Below are 18194 nucleotides of genomic sequence, written 5' to 3' on the forward strand. Positions count from 1 at the left end.
ATTACTACTATATTACTACTAGACACTACTACTAGATATTACTACTATATACTACTACTAGATATTACTACTATATACTACTATATTACTACTAGATACTAATACTAGATACTACGACTAGATATTACTACTATATACTACTACTATATACCATTTACATTACATTTAAGTCATTTAGCAGACGCTCTTATCCAGAGCGACTTACAAATTGGTGCATTCACCTTATGACATCCACTACTATATACTACTACTGTATTACTACTATACACTACTACTAGATATTACTACTAGATACTACTACTAGATTTGACTAGATACTACTACTATATTTGACTAGATACTACTACTAGATATTACTACTAGATACTACTACTAGATATTACTAGATATTACTACTAGATACTACTAGATATTACTACTAGATACTACTACTATATTACTACTAGATACTACTACTACTACTAGATATGACTACTAGATACTAGTAGGTACTTCTAGATACTACATTGAACAAAAATATGACTAGATAACAACAATGCCCTCAATCTGTAAGTCACTTTGGATAAAAGTGCCTGCTAAGTGGCATATATCATTGTTATATTAGCTTTCATTTTGCATGGAAGACCAGGCTAGACACTTTGCATGGAAGACCAGGCTAGACACTTTGCATTGAAGACCAGGCTAGACACTTTGCATGGAAGACCAGGCTAGACACTTTGCATGGAAGACCAGGCTAGACACTTTGCATGGTAGACCAGGCTAGACACTTTGCATGGAAGACCAGGCTAGACACTTTGCATGGAAGACCAGGCTAGACACTTTGCATGGAAGACCAGGCTAGACACTTTGCATGGAAGACCAGGCTAGACACTTTGCATGGAAGACCAGGCTAGACATTTTGCATGGAAGACCAGGCTAGACACTTTGCATGGAAGACCAGGCTAGACCCTTTGCATGGTAGACCAGGCTAGACACTTTGCATGGAAGACCAGGCTAGACACTTTGCATGGAAGACCAGGCTAGACACTTTGCATGGTAGACCTGGCTAGACACTTTGCATGGAAAACCAGGCTAGACACTTTGCATGGAAAACCAGGCTAGACACTTTGCATGGAAGATCAGGCTAGACACTTTGCATGGTAGACCAAGCTACGTTGCCTTGCCTCCATGGATAGTTGGGCTGTCATCCATCCATGTATTGTCCCATATCCATGTCCATCCTATCTTTGTTAATATCGGTCTGTATGTTAACCTGTTTCTGTGTACAGTGAAAGCATGCTTTCGTATGATAGAAAGCACTTGTTATTGTGAAGTCTCCTATATATTACAAGAGGTCACCTTAATTAACCTTAACCCTTAAACCCACCAATAGAATGGTCCCCAGTCCCCACTAATGTGTTGCAGTATAGAGCGTTTTTCTAGTTACGTGTCTGCCACTGTGTTGTCTGTCTGTATATAACACAATATAACCCGCGAGAGGACAGCCCCTACACCCCACCAATATACTACAGTGTTTCTGTCTGTCTAGAGCGTTTTGCTAGTGACGTCCTCTGTCCTCCATTGTCTCAACAGCTCCTCCTCTATGTTGTGAGTCTCTACTAAATTATTATGGTCACCATGACCGGAGACTGATCTCTCAGTCTGTGGGCTTCTGGGAAGGTGCGTATCTGTGTCGGTGATGTGATGGTGGCATCATTTGGGCCCGTATTCAAAATCTGTCTTGTCTTCGGAGTAGGAGTGCTGATCTAGGACCAGGTCACCCCTTCTCCATATAATCTGACACAATCTGATCTAGGATCAGATCCCTCCTGTCCATGTCATCTTATTCGTTCTGATCTAAAAAGCTAAACTGATCCTAGACCAGCACCCTTTTTACTCTGAGACTCTTTGTAGCAGAGATCCTGGGCAGAGAGCCAATAGAAATGGTCTGGACTTAATGTTGTTGACATCCCCCCTGTCATCTTATTGACTTAGAATGACCTTTCAGACAGTTGGATACCTATAGCAATATATATATACACTTTCTACTTTCAGATTATTCATATTTTGCATTTATCTTTATTCATAAAATCTCTTTATTTATACATGTTAATCTCATTTAGATAAAAGCTCTTTATTTATACAGGTTAGTCTGATTGATATAAAATATCTGTATTTATACAGGTTAGTCTGATTCATATATAATATCTGTATTTATACAGGTTAGTCTGATTCATATATAATATCTGTATTTATACAGGTTAGTCTGATTCATATATAATATCTTTATTTATACAGGTTAGTCTGATTCATATATAATATCTTTATTTATACAGGTTAGTCTGATTGATATAAAATATCTGTATTTATACAGGTTAGTCTGATTGAGATCAAATCTATTTACACAGGTTAGTCTGATTGAGATAAAATCTATTTACACAGGTTAGTCTGATTGAGATAAAAATGTATTTTTACCAGAGAGAACCTTACTATCTGTAGTTTTATACAGTGACACATTGACGCATGTTAATACAGTATATCTCCATTGAAATAATCAACACAGTTTATTATTTAAAGGTGAGACATAAAAAATATAATACAAATGTCTATGTTGATTGTGTTGTTTTACTGTGTTGTCCTTCTTTGTAGAGTGTTGCTTGTTGACCGTTGTGATCTTATGTGTCTGTGGTTGTTTCCGTGGTAACGGTGCTGCGTTGTCTCAGCGTTTCATCCATTGATAATAATGTTATCTCTCCATGGCTAAAGGAAGTCTGCCGTAGGCCTATGTACAGTGCACTTCCACTTAAAGCGATCAACAGCTTCTAGTGATCAAGCTGATTTTCTCTGAAACTAAGCATATCAAAGGGGTATATTACAAAGAAGGATCAAGAAGTTAGCCAGCTAACTTGTATTCCGAAATTACTTTTAACTTCTTAGAAAGATGCGCTTGACATGGTCATGGTTTAATGTCTTGCTTTTTTAATGAATCAGAAAATTCTACTGTTATTTCTGGTTCTTTTTATCAAAGTTACCTGGCTAACTCATTGATCCTGTTTTTTGTAGTATACCCCTCATTTTGTTTTCCAGGCTATACTGTGACTAGCCTGCTACAGACACCCACCGTAATCCACGAGGTTCCCCTCGGGAGACGGTTTTCCTCCCTCAATTAACAATGTTCCTGCAGCATAACCAGCTAATGCAGTTAGCCTTAGGTCTAGGATTTCTGAGACTATGCTCCGTCCGAAATGAACAGAGGACACAATTATCTAGTGCAAGAGGCTGAGAGCCTAATCAAACTTTTATCACCACACCAGGGGGTGAGGGAGCATAATGCTATCGAACATAACTAGCTCATCATTGAGCTTCTGTCTTATATAATGCATTATAATAATCATTATTATAACTGTGGATGTTTTAGATAGAATCCTCATTGGAGGCTGCTGCGTAATGGTGATTGGGAGTCTAGCAATGTTTGAGTCTTGGGAAGGGAAATAAATATGTTTTGAATTAGAACTTTATCTTTCCAGTCTCTTATTAGGGCTTCTGCTAAAGTGTGTTTGTTCTTCTATTGAAGGTATCAATAGGTTACTGGGCAATGGGACATATGAGGCTGCATTTCCTCCGCACGAGGTAAGAACATTGTTGGCCTCTCTCAATAAGAGAGTCTTTAAAAAAAATGTTTGTTTTATTACCTTTATCTAACTAGGCAAGTCAGTTAAGAACAAATTATTATTTTCAATTACGGCCTAGGAACAGTGGGTTAACTGCCTGTTCAGGGGAAGAACGACAGATTTGTACTTTGTCAGCTCAGGGATTTGAACTTGCAACCTTCTGGTTACTAGTCCAACACTCTAACCACTAACCACTAGGCTACAATGCCTACCACTTTGAAGATGCTACATTATTAAAATACAGGGCCTTATGAAAGTATTCACCCCCCTTGGTATTTTTCATATTTTGTTGCCTTACAACCTGGAATTTAAATGTATTTTGGGGGGGATTTGTATAATTTGATTTACACAACATGCCTACCACTTTGAATATGCAAAATATGTTTTATTGTGTAACAAACAAGAAATAAGACCAAAAATTGAAAAATTGAGCGTGCATAACTATTCACCCCCCCAAACAATATACTTTGTAGAGCCACCTTTTGCAGCAATTACAGCTGCAAGTCTCTTGGGGTATGTCTCTATAAGCTTGGCACATCTAGTCACTGGGATTTAAGCCCATTCTTCAAGGCAAAACTGCTCCAGCTCTTTCAAGTTGGATGGGTTCCGCTGGCGTACAGCAATCTTTAAGTCATACCACAGATTCTCAATTGGATTGAGGTCTGGGCTTTGACTAGGCCATTCCAAGACATTTAAATGTTTCCCCTTAAACCACTCAAGTGTTGCTTTAGCAGTATGCTTAGGGTCGTTGTCCTGCTGGAAGGTGAACCTCTGTCCCAGTCTCAAATCTCTGGAATACTGAAATATGTTTCCCTCAAGAATGTCCCTGTATTTAGCCCCTATCCATCATTCCTTCAATTCTGACCAGTTTCAAAGTCCCCGTAGATGAAAAACATCCTCACAGCATGATGCTGCCTCTAACATGCTTCACTGTGGGGAAGGTGTTGTCGGGGTGATGAGAGATGTTGGGTTTGCGCCAGACATAGCGCTTACCTTGATGGCCAAAAAGGTCCATTTTTGTCTCATCTGACCAGAGCACCTTCTTCCATATGTTTGGGGAGTGTCCCACATTACTTTTGGCGAACATCAAACGTGTTTGCTTATTTTCTTCTTTAAGCAATGGCTTTTTTCTGGCTACTTTTCCGTAAAGCCCAGCTCTGTGGACTGTACGGCTTAAAGTGGTCCTATGGACAGATACTTCAATCTCTGCTGTGGAGCTTTGCAGCTCCTTCAGGGTTATCTTTGGTCTCTTTGTAGCCTCTCTGATTAATGCCCTCCTTGCCTGGTCGTGAGTTTGGGTGGGCAGCCCTCTCTTGGCAGGTTGATTATGGTGCCATATTCTTTCCATTTTTTAATAATGGATTTAATGGTGCTCCGTGGGATGTTCAAAGTTTCTGATATTTTTTTATAACCCAACCCTGATCTGTACTTCTCCACAACTTTGTCCCTGACCTGTTTGGAGAGCTCCTTGGTCTTCATGGTGCCCCTTGCTTGGTGGTGCCCCTTGCTTAGTGGTGTTGCAGACTCTGGGGCGTTTCAGAACAGGTTAATACACTGATATCATGTGACACAGGTGGACTTTATTTAACTACTTATGTGACTTCTGAAGGTAATTGGTTGCACCAGATCTTATTTAGGGGCTTCATAGCAACGGGGGGGAATACATATGCACTTTTCTGTTTGAAACTTTTTATAATTTTTGAATCAAGTCATTTTTTTTTATTTCACTTCACAAATTTGGACTATTTTGTGTATGTCCATTACATGAAATCCAAAATAAAAATCAATCTATATGACAGGTTGTAATGCATCAACATAGGAAAAACGCCAAGGGGGATGAATACGTTTGCAAGGCCCTGTATAAATGCTGTCTAGACATACCCCTTGTTGGGTGTGTTTCCTGTGGCGTAGTCGAGTGGTTTTGAATGATTCATAACTCCACCTGTTACACGAGGCTATTTGCTTCTGTTTTTAGGGAGGATACAAAAGTATGGGATTAGGCTAGTGTCAACCTGTCTACTCGTGGGAATTCTCTACGTTTTCTGTTTCTGTCCCTGGACGGCTATAGAAGAGTTGGCTACAGCCCCATACAGTATGAACTAGGCTAGGCGTCGTTATATACCTGTCTTCCAGTCATGTTAATTGTGTTCTGTGTTCTGTACTTCTTTTTTTCAGGGTGGATACAAGAGCAGACACCCTATTAAGACCCACGGTGCCCAGAACCACAGACACCTGCTGTACGAGAGGTGGGCTCGATGGGGCATGTGGTACAAGTACCAGCCTCTCGACCTCATCAGGTAACCACTGGTGTGTGTGTGTATGTGTGTGGAGTCTGTATTATGAGCCCGGGCACTCCTCTCTGGCTCCAGACATGTCATTTTTCAGGAATAAACCTCTCCACAGGAAACCCCAGGCTAACTTTCCTTCTCAGGAGTCGTTTCTGAATTAAATAGAGTAGCTAGGTCTGATCTGTTCCAATTTAAAAGTCGACCCACAACCACGGGAGGCCCGGGGAGGTTTTGCTAATCTGTCTTCTCATTGGACTTCTTTCCTCTGCGTTTCATACAACTAGGTCTAAACAAGTCAAATTTAGAGGTCCCCTCCAGTCGTGAGGATTCTTGTTCAATTGGACTTATTTTCTCTGCATTTAACACAACTGAAATACAGCTGTACAGTGGGTGTGACTCTGAATAGCTCCAGTTTAAAAGTTAATCGCCTCGTCGGGACGTTTTTTTTTGCTAGTATTTCGTTGGACTCGTTCAACCCTGATTAAGGTCTATTGACAAAATGTTGGTGTGAGATGCATTAAAATGGTTAGTTGTACATCCAAGACCACCTACTTGTATGTGGTGAAATTCCTCCACTTTCTATGAATTGTTTTCTCGTCCATCCACCTACAGTAGAAGCACGACATATGTGCATAATATACTTATTTTAATTCATGGACGTATTTCCTGTCAGTCAAATAATGGTGTTTTCTTGTCACATACACCAGATAGGTGCAGTGAAATGTGTTGTTTTAGCAAATTAGGGTTAAGTGCCTTGCCCAAGGGCACATCGGCAGATTTATCACCTTGTCGGCTCGGGTATTCGAACCAGTGACCTTTCCGTTACTGGGCCAACGCTGTACCTGCTGCCGCTAGGGGGTCCAATTGAATCAGTCCATGTCGGGGAGTTTTTGCCAATTTATCCTCTTTATTGTACTTGTTCCCTGCCACACCTGGTTGGTTACAAGGTACTTGTTCCCTGCCACACCTGGTTGGTTACAAGGTACTTGTTCCCTGCCACGCCTGGTTGATTACAAGGTACTTGTTCCCTGCCACATCTGGTTGGTTACAAGGTACTTGTTCCCTGCCACACCTGGTTGGTTACAAGGTACTTGTTCCCTGCCACACCTGGTTGGTTACAAGGTACTTGTTCCCTGCCACGCCTGGTTGGTTACAAGGTACTTGTTCCCTGCCACACCTGGTTGGTTACAAGGTACTTGTTCCCTGCCACACCTGGTTGGTTACAAGGTACTTGTTCCCTGCCACACCTGGTTGGTTACAAGGTACTTGTTCCCTGCCACGCCTGGTTGGTTACAAGGTACTTGTTCCCTGCCACACCTGGTTGGTTACAAGGTACTTGTTCCCTGCCACACCTGGTTGGTTACAAGGTACTTGTTCCCTGCCACACCTGGTTGGTTACAGCTACTCTGTTTAAAGCCACACCATACTTGTTCCCTGCCACACCTGGTTGGTTACAAGGTACTTGTTCCCTGCCACACCTGGTTGGTTACAAGGTACTTGTTCCCTGCCACAACTGTTCTTTGCCTGGTTGGTTACAAGGTACTTGTTGACTGCCAGGCAAATACAGCTGCGTCTGAATTTAAAGATCGACCATGTTGGGATTAGCTTTTGCTAATTTATCTTGTTCATTGGACTCTCCTCTCCAGGCGTTACTTTGGGGAGAAGATTGGGCTGTACTTTGCCTGGCTGGGTTGGTACACTGGCATGCTGATCCCGGCAGCTCTTGTGGGTCTCCTCGTTTTCCTCTACCGATTTCTTACCATGGACACCAGCCAAGTCAGGTCAGTCAGGCAGGACACACCACACCGGAGCCTCTGTGTCCCAAATGATACCCTCTTCCCCTTGACCCGAGCTCTTATAGGTGTTCCGAATGATACCCTCTTCCCTTTACCCGAGCCCTTATAGGCGTCCCGAATGATACCCTCTTCCCTTTGACCCGAGCCCTTATAGGCATCCCGAATGATACCCTCTTCCCTTTGACCCGAGCCCTTATAGGCATCCCGAATGATACCCTCTTCCCTAGATAGTACACAACAGAGCCTATGGGCCCTAGTCAAAAGTCATGACACTATAAAGAGATTAGGATGCCAGGCAGGACACCCCACAACTCTCAATGATATTGTTATTGATCTGACAACTTGTGTATACAGCCTGCAGATTTGAAAGGGTTTACATTAACCCTAAGCCTAGCCTTAAACGTAAACTTAACACCCCTAACCCCCTAACCTTGAACCTCAACTTAACACCCCTAACCCCCTAACCTTGAACCTAAGCTTAACACCCCTAACCCCCTAACCTTGAATCTAAACTTAACACCCCTAACCCCCTAACCTTGAATCTAAACTTAACACCCCTAACCCCCTAACCTTGAACCTCAACTTAACACCCCTAACCCCCTAACCCCCTAACCTTGAATCTAAACTTAACACCCCTAACCCCCTAACCTTGAACCTCAACTTAAACCTCAACCCCTAAACTAACCCCCCCCCCTAACCTAACCCCCCCTAACCTTGAACTTTGAATCTAAACTTAACACCCCTAACCTTAACTTTAAACCTAAACTTAACACCCCTAACCTTAACTTTAATACATTTCAATCTATTTATGTCTGATCTCTATGTCTAGTTCAAATGTTAATGAGGTTTTCCTATGTCTGTCCCTTCAGTAAAGAGATCTGTGAGGCCAACACTACTATCATGTGTCCTATGTGTGAGGAGAACTGCAACACCTGGAAACTCAGTGACAGCTGTGTCTATGCAAAGGTCAGTAATTAGACCATGAATCTATTCTGTTCTATTCTGTTACATTCTATTCTGTTCCATTCTGTTCTATTCTGTTCTATTATGTTCTGTTCTATTCTATTCTATTATATTCTGTTCTATTATATTCTGTTCTATTATATTCTGTTCTATTATATTCTGTTCTATTATATTCTGTTCTATTATATTCTGTTCTATTATATTCTGTTCTATTATATTCTGTTCTATTATATTCTGTTCTATTAAATTCTGTTCTATTATATTCTGTTCTATTAAATTCTGTTCTATTCTGTTACATTCTATTCTGTGCTATTCTGTTCCATTCTGTGCTCTTCTATTATGTTCTATTCTGTTCTATTCTGTTCTATTATATTCTGTTCTATTTTATTCTATTCTGCTCTATTATATTATGTTCTGTTCTATTCTGTTCTGTTCTATTATATTCTGTTCCATTCTATTCTGTTCTATTCTGTTCTATTCTGTTTTATTCTATTCTGTTCTATTGTGTTCTATTCTGTTCTATTTTATTCTATTCTGCTCTATTATATTATGTTATGTTCTATTCTGTTCTGTTCTATTATATTCTGTTCCATTCTATTCTGTTCTATTCTGTTTTATTCTATTCTGTTCTATTCTGTTCTATTCTGTTCTATTTTATTCTATTCTGCTCTATTATATTATGTTCTGTTCTATTCTGTTCTGTTCTATTATATTCTGTTCCATTCTATTCTGTTCTATTCTGTTCTATTCTGTTCTATTCTGTTTTATTCTGTTCTATTCTGTTTTATTCTGTTTTATTCTATTCTATTATATTATGTTCTATTATATTATGTTCTATTATATTCTGTTCTGTTCTATTCTGTTTATTCTATTCTATTATATTCTGTTCTATTCTATTCTGTTTATTCTATTCTGTTCTATTCTGTTCTATTCTGTTCTGTTCTATTCTGTTTATTCTATTCTATTATATTCTGTTCTATTATGTTCTATTCTGTTCTATTCTGTTTTATTCTGTTTTATTCTATTCTATTATATTCTGTTCTATTATATTATGTTCTATTATATTCTATTCTGTTCTATTCTGTTTTATTCTATTCTATTATATTATGTTCTATTATATTCTGTTCTATTATATTCTGTTCTGTTCTATTCTGTTTATTCTATTCTATTATATTCTGTTCTATTATGTTCTATTCTGTTCTGTTCTATTCTGTTTATTCTATTCTATTATATTCTGTTCTGTTAGTATCTGTCCCTGACACAACAGTTAACTAGTGTTCTATTCTGTTCTGTTCTATTCTGTTTATTCTATTCTATTATATTCTGTTCTATTCTGTTTTATTCTATTCTATTATATTATGTTCTATTATATTCTGTTCTATTATATTCTGTTCTGTTCTATTCTGTTTATTCTATTATATTCTGTTCTATTATATTCTGTTCTATTATGTTCTATTCTGTTTATTCTATTCTATTATATTCTGTTCTATTATGTTCTATTCTGTTTATTCTATTCTATTATATTCTGTTCTATTATATTCTGTTCTATTATATTATGTTCTGTTCTATTCTGTTTATTCTATTCTATTATATTCTGTTCTATTATATTCTGTTCTATTATATTCTGTTCTATTATATTCTGTTTTATTCTGTTCTGTTTATTCTATTCTATTATATTCTGTTCTATTATATTCTGTTTTATTCTGTTTTATTCTGTTCTATTCTGTTCTATTCTGTTCTATTCCACCCTGTTAGCTCAGAGTGGAATATAATAGCTGTGTCTATGCAAAGGGCAATTAAATGCTAATCTCTCTTAACAGTTTGAGATCGCCAACATAAATGTGCTAGCTAGCCACACAACATTTGGTGGCTTCCGAGATTAGTAAGACCCCTGAGGAATTAGAGCTAATAGGTTTAAAAATAGAACGCTATGCTGGTATGCTGTAGGTGTAGAAGTACTATAGTAAACAGAAGTACCACTACAGTTAACTAGTACTATTACTCTCCCCGAGTATCAATCACACAACAGTTAACTAGTACTATTACTGTCCCTGAAGATCAATCACACAACAGTTAACTAGTACTGTTACTGTCCCTGAGTATCAATCACACAACAGTTAACTAGTACTATTACTGTCCCCGAGTATCAATCACACAACAGTTAACTAGTACTGTTACTGTCCCTGAGGATCAATCACACAACAGTTAACTAGTACTATTACTGTCCCCGAGTATCAATCACACAACAGTTAACTAGTACTATTACTGTCCCTGAGTATCAATCACACAACAGTTAACTAGTACTATTACTGTCCCTGAGGATCAATCACACAACAGTTAACTAGTACTGTTACTGTCCCTGAGTATCAATCACACAACAGTTAACTAGTACTATTACTGTCCCCGAGTATCAATCACACAACAGTTAACTAGTACTGTTACTGTCCCGTACTATTACTGTATATCAATCACACAACAGTTAACTAGTACTATTACTGTCCCCGAGTATCAATCACACAACAGTTAACTAGTACTGTTACTGTCCCTGAGTATCAATCACACAACAGTTAACTAGTACTATTACTGTCCCCCCGAGTATCAATCACACAACAGTTAACTAGTACTATTACTGTTACAATCACACAACAGTTAACTAGTACTGTTACTGTCCCTGAGTATCAATCACACAACAGTTAACTAGTACTATTACTGTCCCTGAGTATCAATCACACAACAGTTAACTAGTACTGTTACTATCCCTGAAGATCAATCACACAACAGTTAACTAGTACTATTACTGTCCCCGAGTATCAATCACACAACAGTTAACAATCACACAACAGTTAACTAGTACTATTACTGTCCCTGAGTATCAATCACACAACAGTTAACTAGTATCAATCACACAACAGTTAACTAGTCCCTGAAGATCAATCACACAACAGTTAACTAGTACTATTACTGTCCCTGAGTATCAATCACACAACAGTTAACTAGTACTATTACTGTCCCTGAGTATCAATCACACAACAGTTAACTAGTACTATTACTGTCCCTGAGGATCAATCACACAACAGTTAACTAGTACTATTACTGTCCCTGAGTATCAATCACACAACAGTTAACTAGTACTATTACTGTCCCTGAGTATCAATCACACAACAGTTAACTAGTACTATTACTGTCCCTGAGGATCAATCACACAACAGTTAACTAGTACTGTTACTGTCCCTGAGTATCAATCACACAACAGTTAACTAGTACTATTACTGTCCCCGAGTATCAATCACACAACAGTTAACTAGTACTGTTACTGTCCCGGAGTATCAATCACACAACAGTTAACTAGTACTATTACTGTCCCCGAGTATCAATCACACAACAGTTAACTAGTACTGTTACTGTCCCTGAGTATCAATCACACAACAGTTAACTAGTACTATTACTGTCCCCGAGTATCAATCACACAACAGTTAACTAGTACTGTTACTGTCCCTGAGTATCAATCACACAACAGTTAACTAGTACTATTACTGTCCCTGAGGATCAATCACACAACAGTTAACTAGTACTGTTACTGTCCCTGAAGATCAATCACACAACAGTTAACTAGTACTATTACTGTCCCTGAGGATCAATCACACAACAGTTAACTAGTACTGTTACTGTCCCTGAAGATCAATCACACAACAGTTAACTAGTACTATTACTGTCCCCGAGTATCAATCACACAACAGTTAACTAGTACTATTACTGTCCCCGAGTATCAATCACACAACAGTTAACTAGTACTATTACTGTCCATGAGGATCAATCACACAACAGTTAACTAGTACTATTACTGTCCCTGAGTATCAATCACACAACAGTTAACTAGTACTGTTACTGTCCCTGAGGATCAATCACACAACAGTTAACTAGTACTGTTACTGTCCCCGAGTATCAATCACACAACAGTTAACTAGTACTGTTATTGTCCCTGAGGATCAATCACACAACAGTTAACTAGTACTGTTACTGTCCCTGAGGATCAATCACACAACAGTTAACTAGTACTGTTACTGTCCCTGAGGATCAATCACACAACAGTTAACTAGTACTATTACTGTCCATGAGGATCAATCACACAACAGTTAACTAGTACTATTACTGTCCCCGAGTATCAATCACACAACAGTTAACTAGTACTGTTACTGTCCCTGAGGATCAATCACACAACAGTTAACTAGTACTGTTACTGTCCCTGAGGATCAATCACACAACAGTTAACTAGTACTGTTACTGTCCCTGAGGATCAATCACACAACAGTTAACTAGTACTGTTACTGTCCCCGAGTATCAATCACACAACAGTTAACTAGTACTGTTACTGTCCCTGAGGATCAATCACACAACAGTTAACTAGTACTGTTACTGTCCCTGAGGATCAATCACACAACAGTTAACTAGTACTGTTACTGTCCCTGAGGATCAATCACACAACAGTTAACTAGTACTGTTACTGTCCCTGAGGATCAATCACACAACAGTTAACTAGTACTGTTACTGTCCCCGAGTATGAATCACACAAGAGTCGATGCATGTTATTGGTAAGCTATGCTGAGCAGTCATGACAGAAATGCTTAATGCAGGGTTATTCAAATCTTACCCTATGAGGTCCAGACTACTGCTGCTTTTAGGTTCTGCCTGGTAATGAATCACACCTACCCGGTGTCCCAGGTCTAAATCAGTCTCTAATTAGAGGGGAAGAAAGAACAAGAATATTGGAAGTGGCTTCAAGGTCCAGAGTTGAATTTGAGGGGTTTAGCGGCCCTATGACCTTCCACAACGTATGTGGATGTGATGTGGATATCTTTTCATGCAGAAGTGAAGTGGGCAAAACTGGTTGAAAGGACATCATTACAATCAGTTTGGTTTTTGCTGTGATATTATATTGTAAATGTTCCGAGTAATGGTGCCCCATTCCGGTGGGTAATGATAACAATATGGCGTCTACCAGATGCTTTTATCCAAAGCGACAGTCATGCAAACATTTTTTATGAGAGTATTGATTATGCAGTCGCTCTAGAATCTGCATTCTTGTCCCACTGCAGTTCTGACATTCGGCATGGCCAATTTCAATGATGTTTTGTCCAATTTTGTCACAGATTTGCACTGACGGGCGGGACATTGTGTTGACGCGTCACTTTATTTAACAATGTCATGCTGTAAAGGTGTGGTGATTGGTTAAAATCGTAGCCCTCGTGTTGGAGTGTGACGATCAGACAGTTTTATGTGTAATATTGTGATGATTTTACATTTTTTGTTTGTTTTTGTGGTTATTGTGCCCTGATTGGTGAAATTTTTAAGCAGTCACATAATATGCTGGGAATTGATTTAGCAAACAAAACAACAAAAATCTTCAAGCACAGAATGGCAAAATCCTGGATGGACTGACTATTTACTAGTTACAATGAATAGAACTGGAAGAGAATTGTTTATGTAGATCAATGTGTTTTCTTTTTGCAGGTGACCCATCTCTTCGACAATGGAGGGACTGTGTTCTTTGCTATCTTTATGGCAATATGGGGTAGGTAAAGAGATTATTTGGTATTTCTCTCTCTCTCTCTCTCTCTCTCTCTGTCTCTCTCTCTGCCTCTCTCTCTCTCTGCCTCTCTCTCTCTCTCTCTGCCTCTCTCCCTCGCTGTCTCTCTCTGCCTCTCTCTCTCTTTCTCTCTCTCTCTCTCTCTCTCTCTCTCTCTCTCTCTCTCTCTCTCTCTCTCTCTCTCTCTCTCTCTCTCTCTCTCTCTCTCTCTCTCTGCTCTCTCTCTCTCTCTGCCTCTCTCTCTCTCTGTCTCTCTCTCTGCCTCTCTCTCTCTCTGCCTCTCTCTCTCTCTCTGCCTCTCTCCCTCGCTGTCTCTCTCTGCCTCTCTCTCTCTCGCTCTCTCTCTCTCTCTCGCTCTCTCTCTCTCTCTCTCTCTCTCTCTCTCTCTCTCTCTCTCTCTCTCTCTCTCTCTCTCTCTCTGCCTCTCTTTCTCACTGTCTCTCTCTGCCTCTCTCTCTCGCTGTCTCTCTCTGTCTCTCTCTCTCGCTCTGTCTCTCCCTCTCTCTCTCTCCGTCTCTTCTCTCTGTCTCTCTCTTTCTCTGCCTCTCTCTCTCCCTCTCTCTCTCTCTCTCTCTCTCTCTGTCTCTCTCTCTCTCTCTCTCTCTCTCTCTCTCTCTCTCTCAGCCTTTTCTATTACTGCTGTGGAAAAGTAGAATCAAATATATTTATAAAGCCCTTTTATGATACACTGAACAAAAATATAAACACAACATGTAAAAAGTGTTGGTCCCATGTTTCATGAGCTGAAATAAATGATCACAGAATTGTTCCATTTGCACAAAAAGCTTATTTCTCTCAAATGTTGTGGACAAATTTACTTTGCCAAGATAATCCATCCACCTGACAGGTGTGGCATATCAAGAACCTTATTAAACAGCATGATCATTACACAGGTGCACCTTGTGCTGGGGACAATAAAAGGCCATGCTAAAATGTGCAGTTTTGTCACATAACACAAAGGCCACTTTAAAATGTGCAGTTATGTCACACAACACAATGCCAGAGACGTCTCAAGTTTTGAGGGAGTGTGCAATTGGCATACTGACTACAGGATTGTCCACCATTGAATGATAATTTCTCTACCATAAGCCGCCTCCAACGTAATTTTAGAGAATTTGTCAGTTGTCCAACCGGCCTCATAACAGCAGACCAGGTGTGACCACGCCATCCCAGGACCTCCACATCTGGCATCTTCACCTGCGGGATCGTCTGAGACCAGCCACCCAGACAGCTGATGAAACTGTGGGTTTGCACAACGAAGAATTTCTGCACAAGCTGTCAGAAACCGTCTCAGGGAGAAGTGTGCTCATCATGGATGAATCCTGGTTTCAACTGTACCGGGCAGATGGCAGACAGCATGTATGGCGTTGTGTGGGAGAACGGTTTGCTGATGTCAGCGTTGTGAACAAAGTGCCCCATGGTGGTGGTGGGGTTATGGTATGGGCAGACATAAGCTACGGACAACAAATACAATTGCATTTTATCAATGGCAATTTGAATGAACAGAGATACCGTGACGAGATCCTCAGGCCCATTGTCGTGCCATTCATCCGCCGCCATTTACCTCATGTTTCAGCATGATAATGTATGGCCCAATGTCGCAAGGATACATAATTCCTGGAAGCTGAAAATGTGCTAGTTCTTCTATGGCCTGCGTACTCACCAGACATGTCACCCTTTGAGCCTGTTTGGGATGCTCTGGATCCAGCAACTTCACCCAGCCATTGAAGAGGAGTGGGACAACATTACACAGGCCACAATCAACAGCTTGATAAACTCTAAGGAGATGTGTTGCGCGTCAAATGCTGGTCACACCAGATACTGACTGGTTTTCTGATCTACGCCCCTACCTCTTTTTTTAAGGTGTCTGTGACCAACAGATGCATATCTCTATTCCCAGTCATGTGAAATCCATAGATTAGGACCTAATGAACGTATTTCAATCGACTGATTACCTTCTATGAACATTAACTCAGTTAAATCTTTGAAGTTGTTTATTTTTATGTTCTGTCTATTTGGAGTCCCTAAAGCGTTAATGTGTAATGATTATGCTGTTTAATCAGGTTCTTGATATGCCACACCTGTCAGGTGAATGGATTATCTTGGCAAAGTAAATTTGTCCACAACATTTGAGAGAAATAAGCTATTTGTGCAAATGGAACATTTCTGTGATCATTTATACGTGTGTATTTGTCCACAAATGATTGAAAATAACCAAATCTATTGTGCCGTTGGATCATGGGAACTGAGTGAATATCTTTTTTTTTTTTATCACCTTGTGCTGGGGGACAATAAAAGGCCACTTTAAAACGTGGACAAATACACACAGACACGCCCTTTACCATTCCACCGCTGTACCAGTTTTCCACATCGAATCTATTGATCCTTTTAGAGCTTTAATACGTCTCCAAGGCAACCAAATAACATATTCACCTGAGAAATCAACACAAAAGCTGGAGAGCATTTTTTTTACATACAGTAGAAAGTAAAACTGTCTCGGAAACCCTGATTCACTTTAAAATACATCTAGAACGTCAATGATTCTACTTGTCCTTTTGTCATTTACCGAATAAGACATTTTTATTTTGTGAACATATAGCTAGGGTCCCTGTCATTACTAAATAATATATACAGGATATACAGTACCAGTCATACGTTTGGATGTACACTAAATAAATAACGTTTAAATAAATAAGTAATATATATATATATATATATACACACTACCGTTCAAAAGTTTGGGGTCACTTAGAAATGTTCTTGTTGTTCTTGCTATTTTTTTGTCCGTTAAAATAGCATCAAATTGATCCGAAATACAGTGTAGATATTGTTAATGTTGTAAATGACTATTGTAGCTGGAAACGGCTGATTTTTTAAATGGAATATCTACATAGGCGTACAGACGCCCATTATCAGCAACCATCACATCTGTGTTCCAATGGCACGTTGTGTTAGCTAATCCAAGTTTATCATTTTAAAAAGGCTATTTGATCATTAGAGTGTCTAGTTTGAGAAACAGACGCCTCACAAGTCCTCAACTGGCAGCTTCATTAAATAGTATCCGCAAAACACCAGTCTCAATGTCAACAGTGAAGAGGCGACTCTGGGATACTGGCCTTCTAGGCAGAGTTCCTCGTTCCAGTGTCTGTGTTCTTTTGCCCATCTTAATATTTGATTTTTATTGGCCAGTCTGAGATTTTTCTTTGCAACTCTGCCTAGAAGGCCAGCATCCCAGAGTCGCCTCTTCACGGTTGACGTTGAGACTGGTGTTCTGTGGGTACTTTTTAATGAAGCTGCCAGTTGAGGACTTGTGAGGCATCTGTTTCTCAAACTAGACACTCTAATGTACTTGTCCTCTTGCTCAGTTGTGCACCGGGGCCTCCCACTCCACTTTCTATTCTGGTTAGAGGCAGTTTGCGCTGTTCTGTGAAGGGAGTAGTACACAGCGTTGTGTTCTTTGTTTCTGGCCATTTTGAACCTATAATCGAACCCACAAATGCTGATACTCAACTAGTCTAAAGAATGGCAGTTTTATTGCTTCTTTAATCAGAACAACCGTTTTCAGCTGTGCTAACAAAATTACAAAAGGGTTTTCTAATGATCGATTATCTTATTAAAATGATATACTAGGATTAGCTAACACAGTGTGCCATTGGAACACAGGAGTGATGGTTGCTGATGATGGGCCTCTGTACGCCTATGTAGATATTATATTAAAAATCAGCCGTTTCCACCTACAATAGTCATTAACAACATTAATAATGTCTACACTGCATTTCTGATCAATTTGATGTTATGTTAATGGACAAAAAATGTGCTTTTCTTTCAAAAACAAAGACGTTTCTAAATGACCCCAAACTTTTGAAAGGTAGTGTACCTAGTCATTCAATGGTTTTTCTTTATTTTCACTATT

General features: G+C 39.5%; 1 protein-coding gene across 1 annotated transcript in view; it reads left to right on the plus strand.

The window, feature by feature from the left end:
- Positions 1-18194, plus strand: part of LOC124037477 (anoctamin-3-like) — a 176051-nt gene that overhangs the window by 93694 nt on the left and 64163 nt on the right. Inside the window, 5 exon segments of the mRNA XM_046352214.1 lie at positions 3554-3609; positions 5826-5947; positions 7585-7719; positions 8604-8700; positions 14206-14266. Of these exon segments, the coding sequence (XP_046208170.1) occupies positions 3554-3609; positions 5826-5947; positions 7585-7719; positions 8604-8700; positions 14206-14266 (471 nt within the window).

Source organism: Oncorhynchus gorbuscha, linkage group LG06 (assembly GCF_021184085.1).
Source record: "Oncorhynchus gorbuscha isolate QuinsamMale2020 ecotype Even-year linkage group LG06, OgorEven_v1.0, whole genome shotgun sequence".
NCBI lineage: Eukaryota > Metazoa > Chordata > Actinopteri > Salmoniformes > Salmonidae > Oncorhynchus > Oncorhynchus gorbuscha.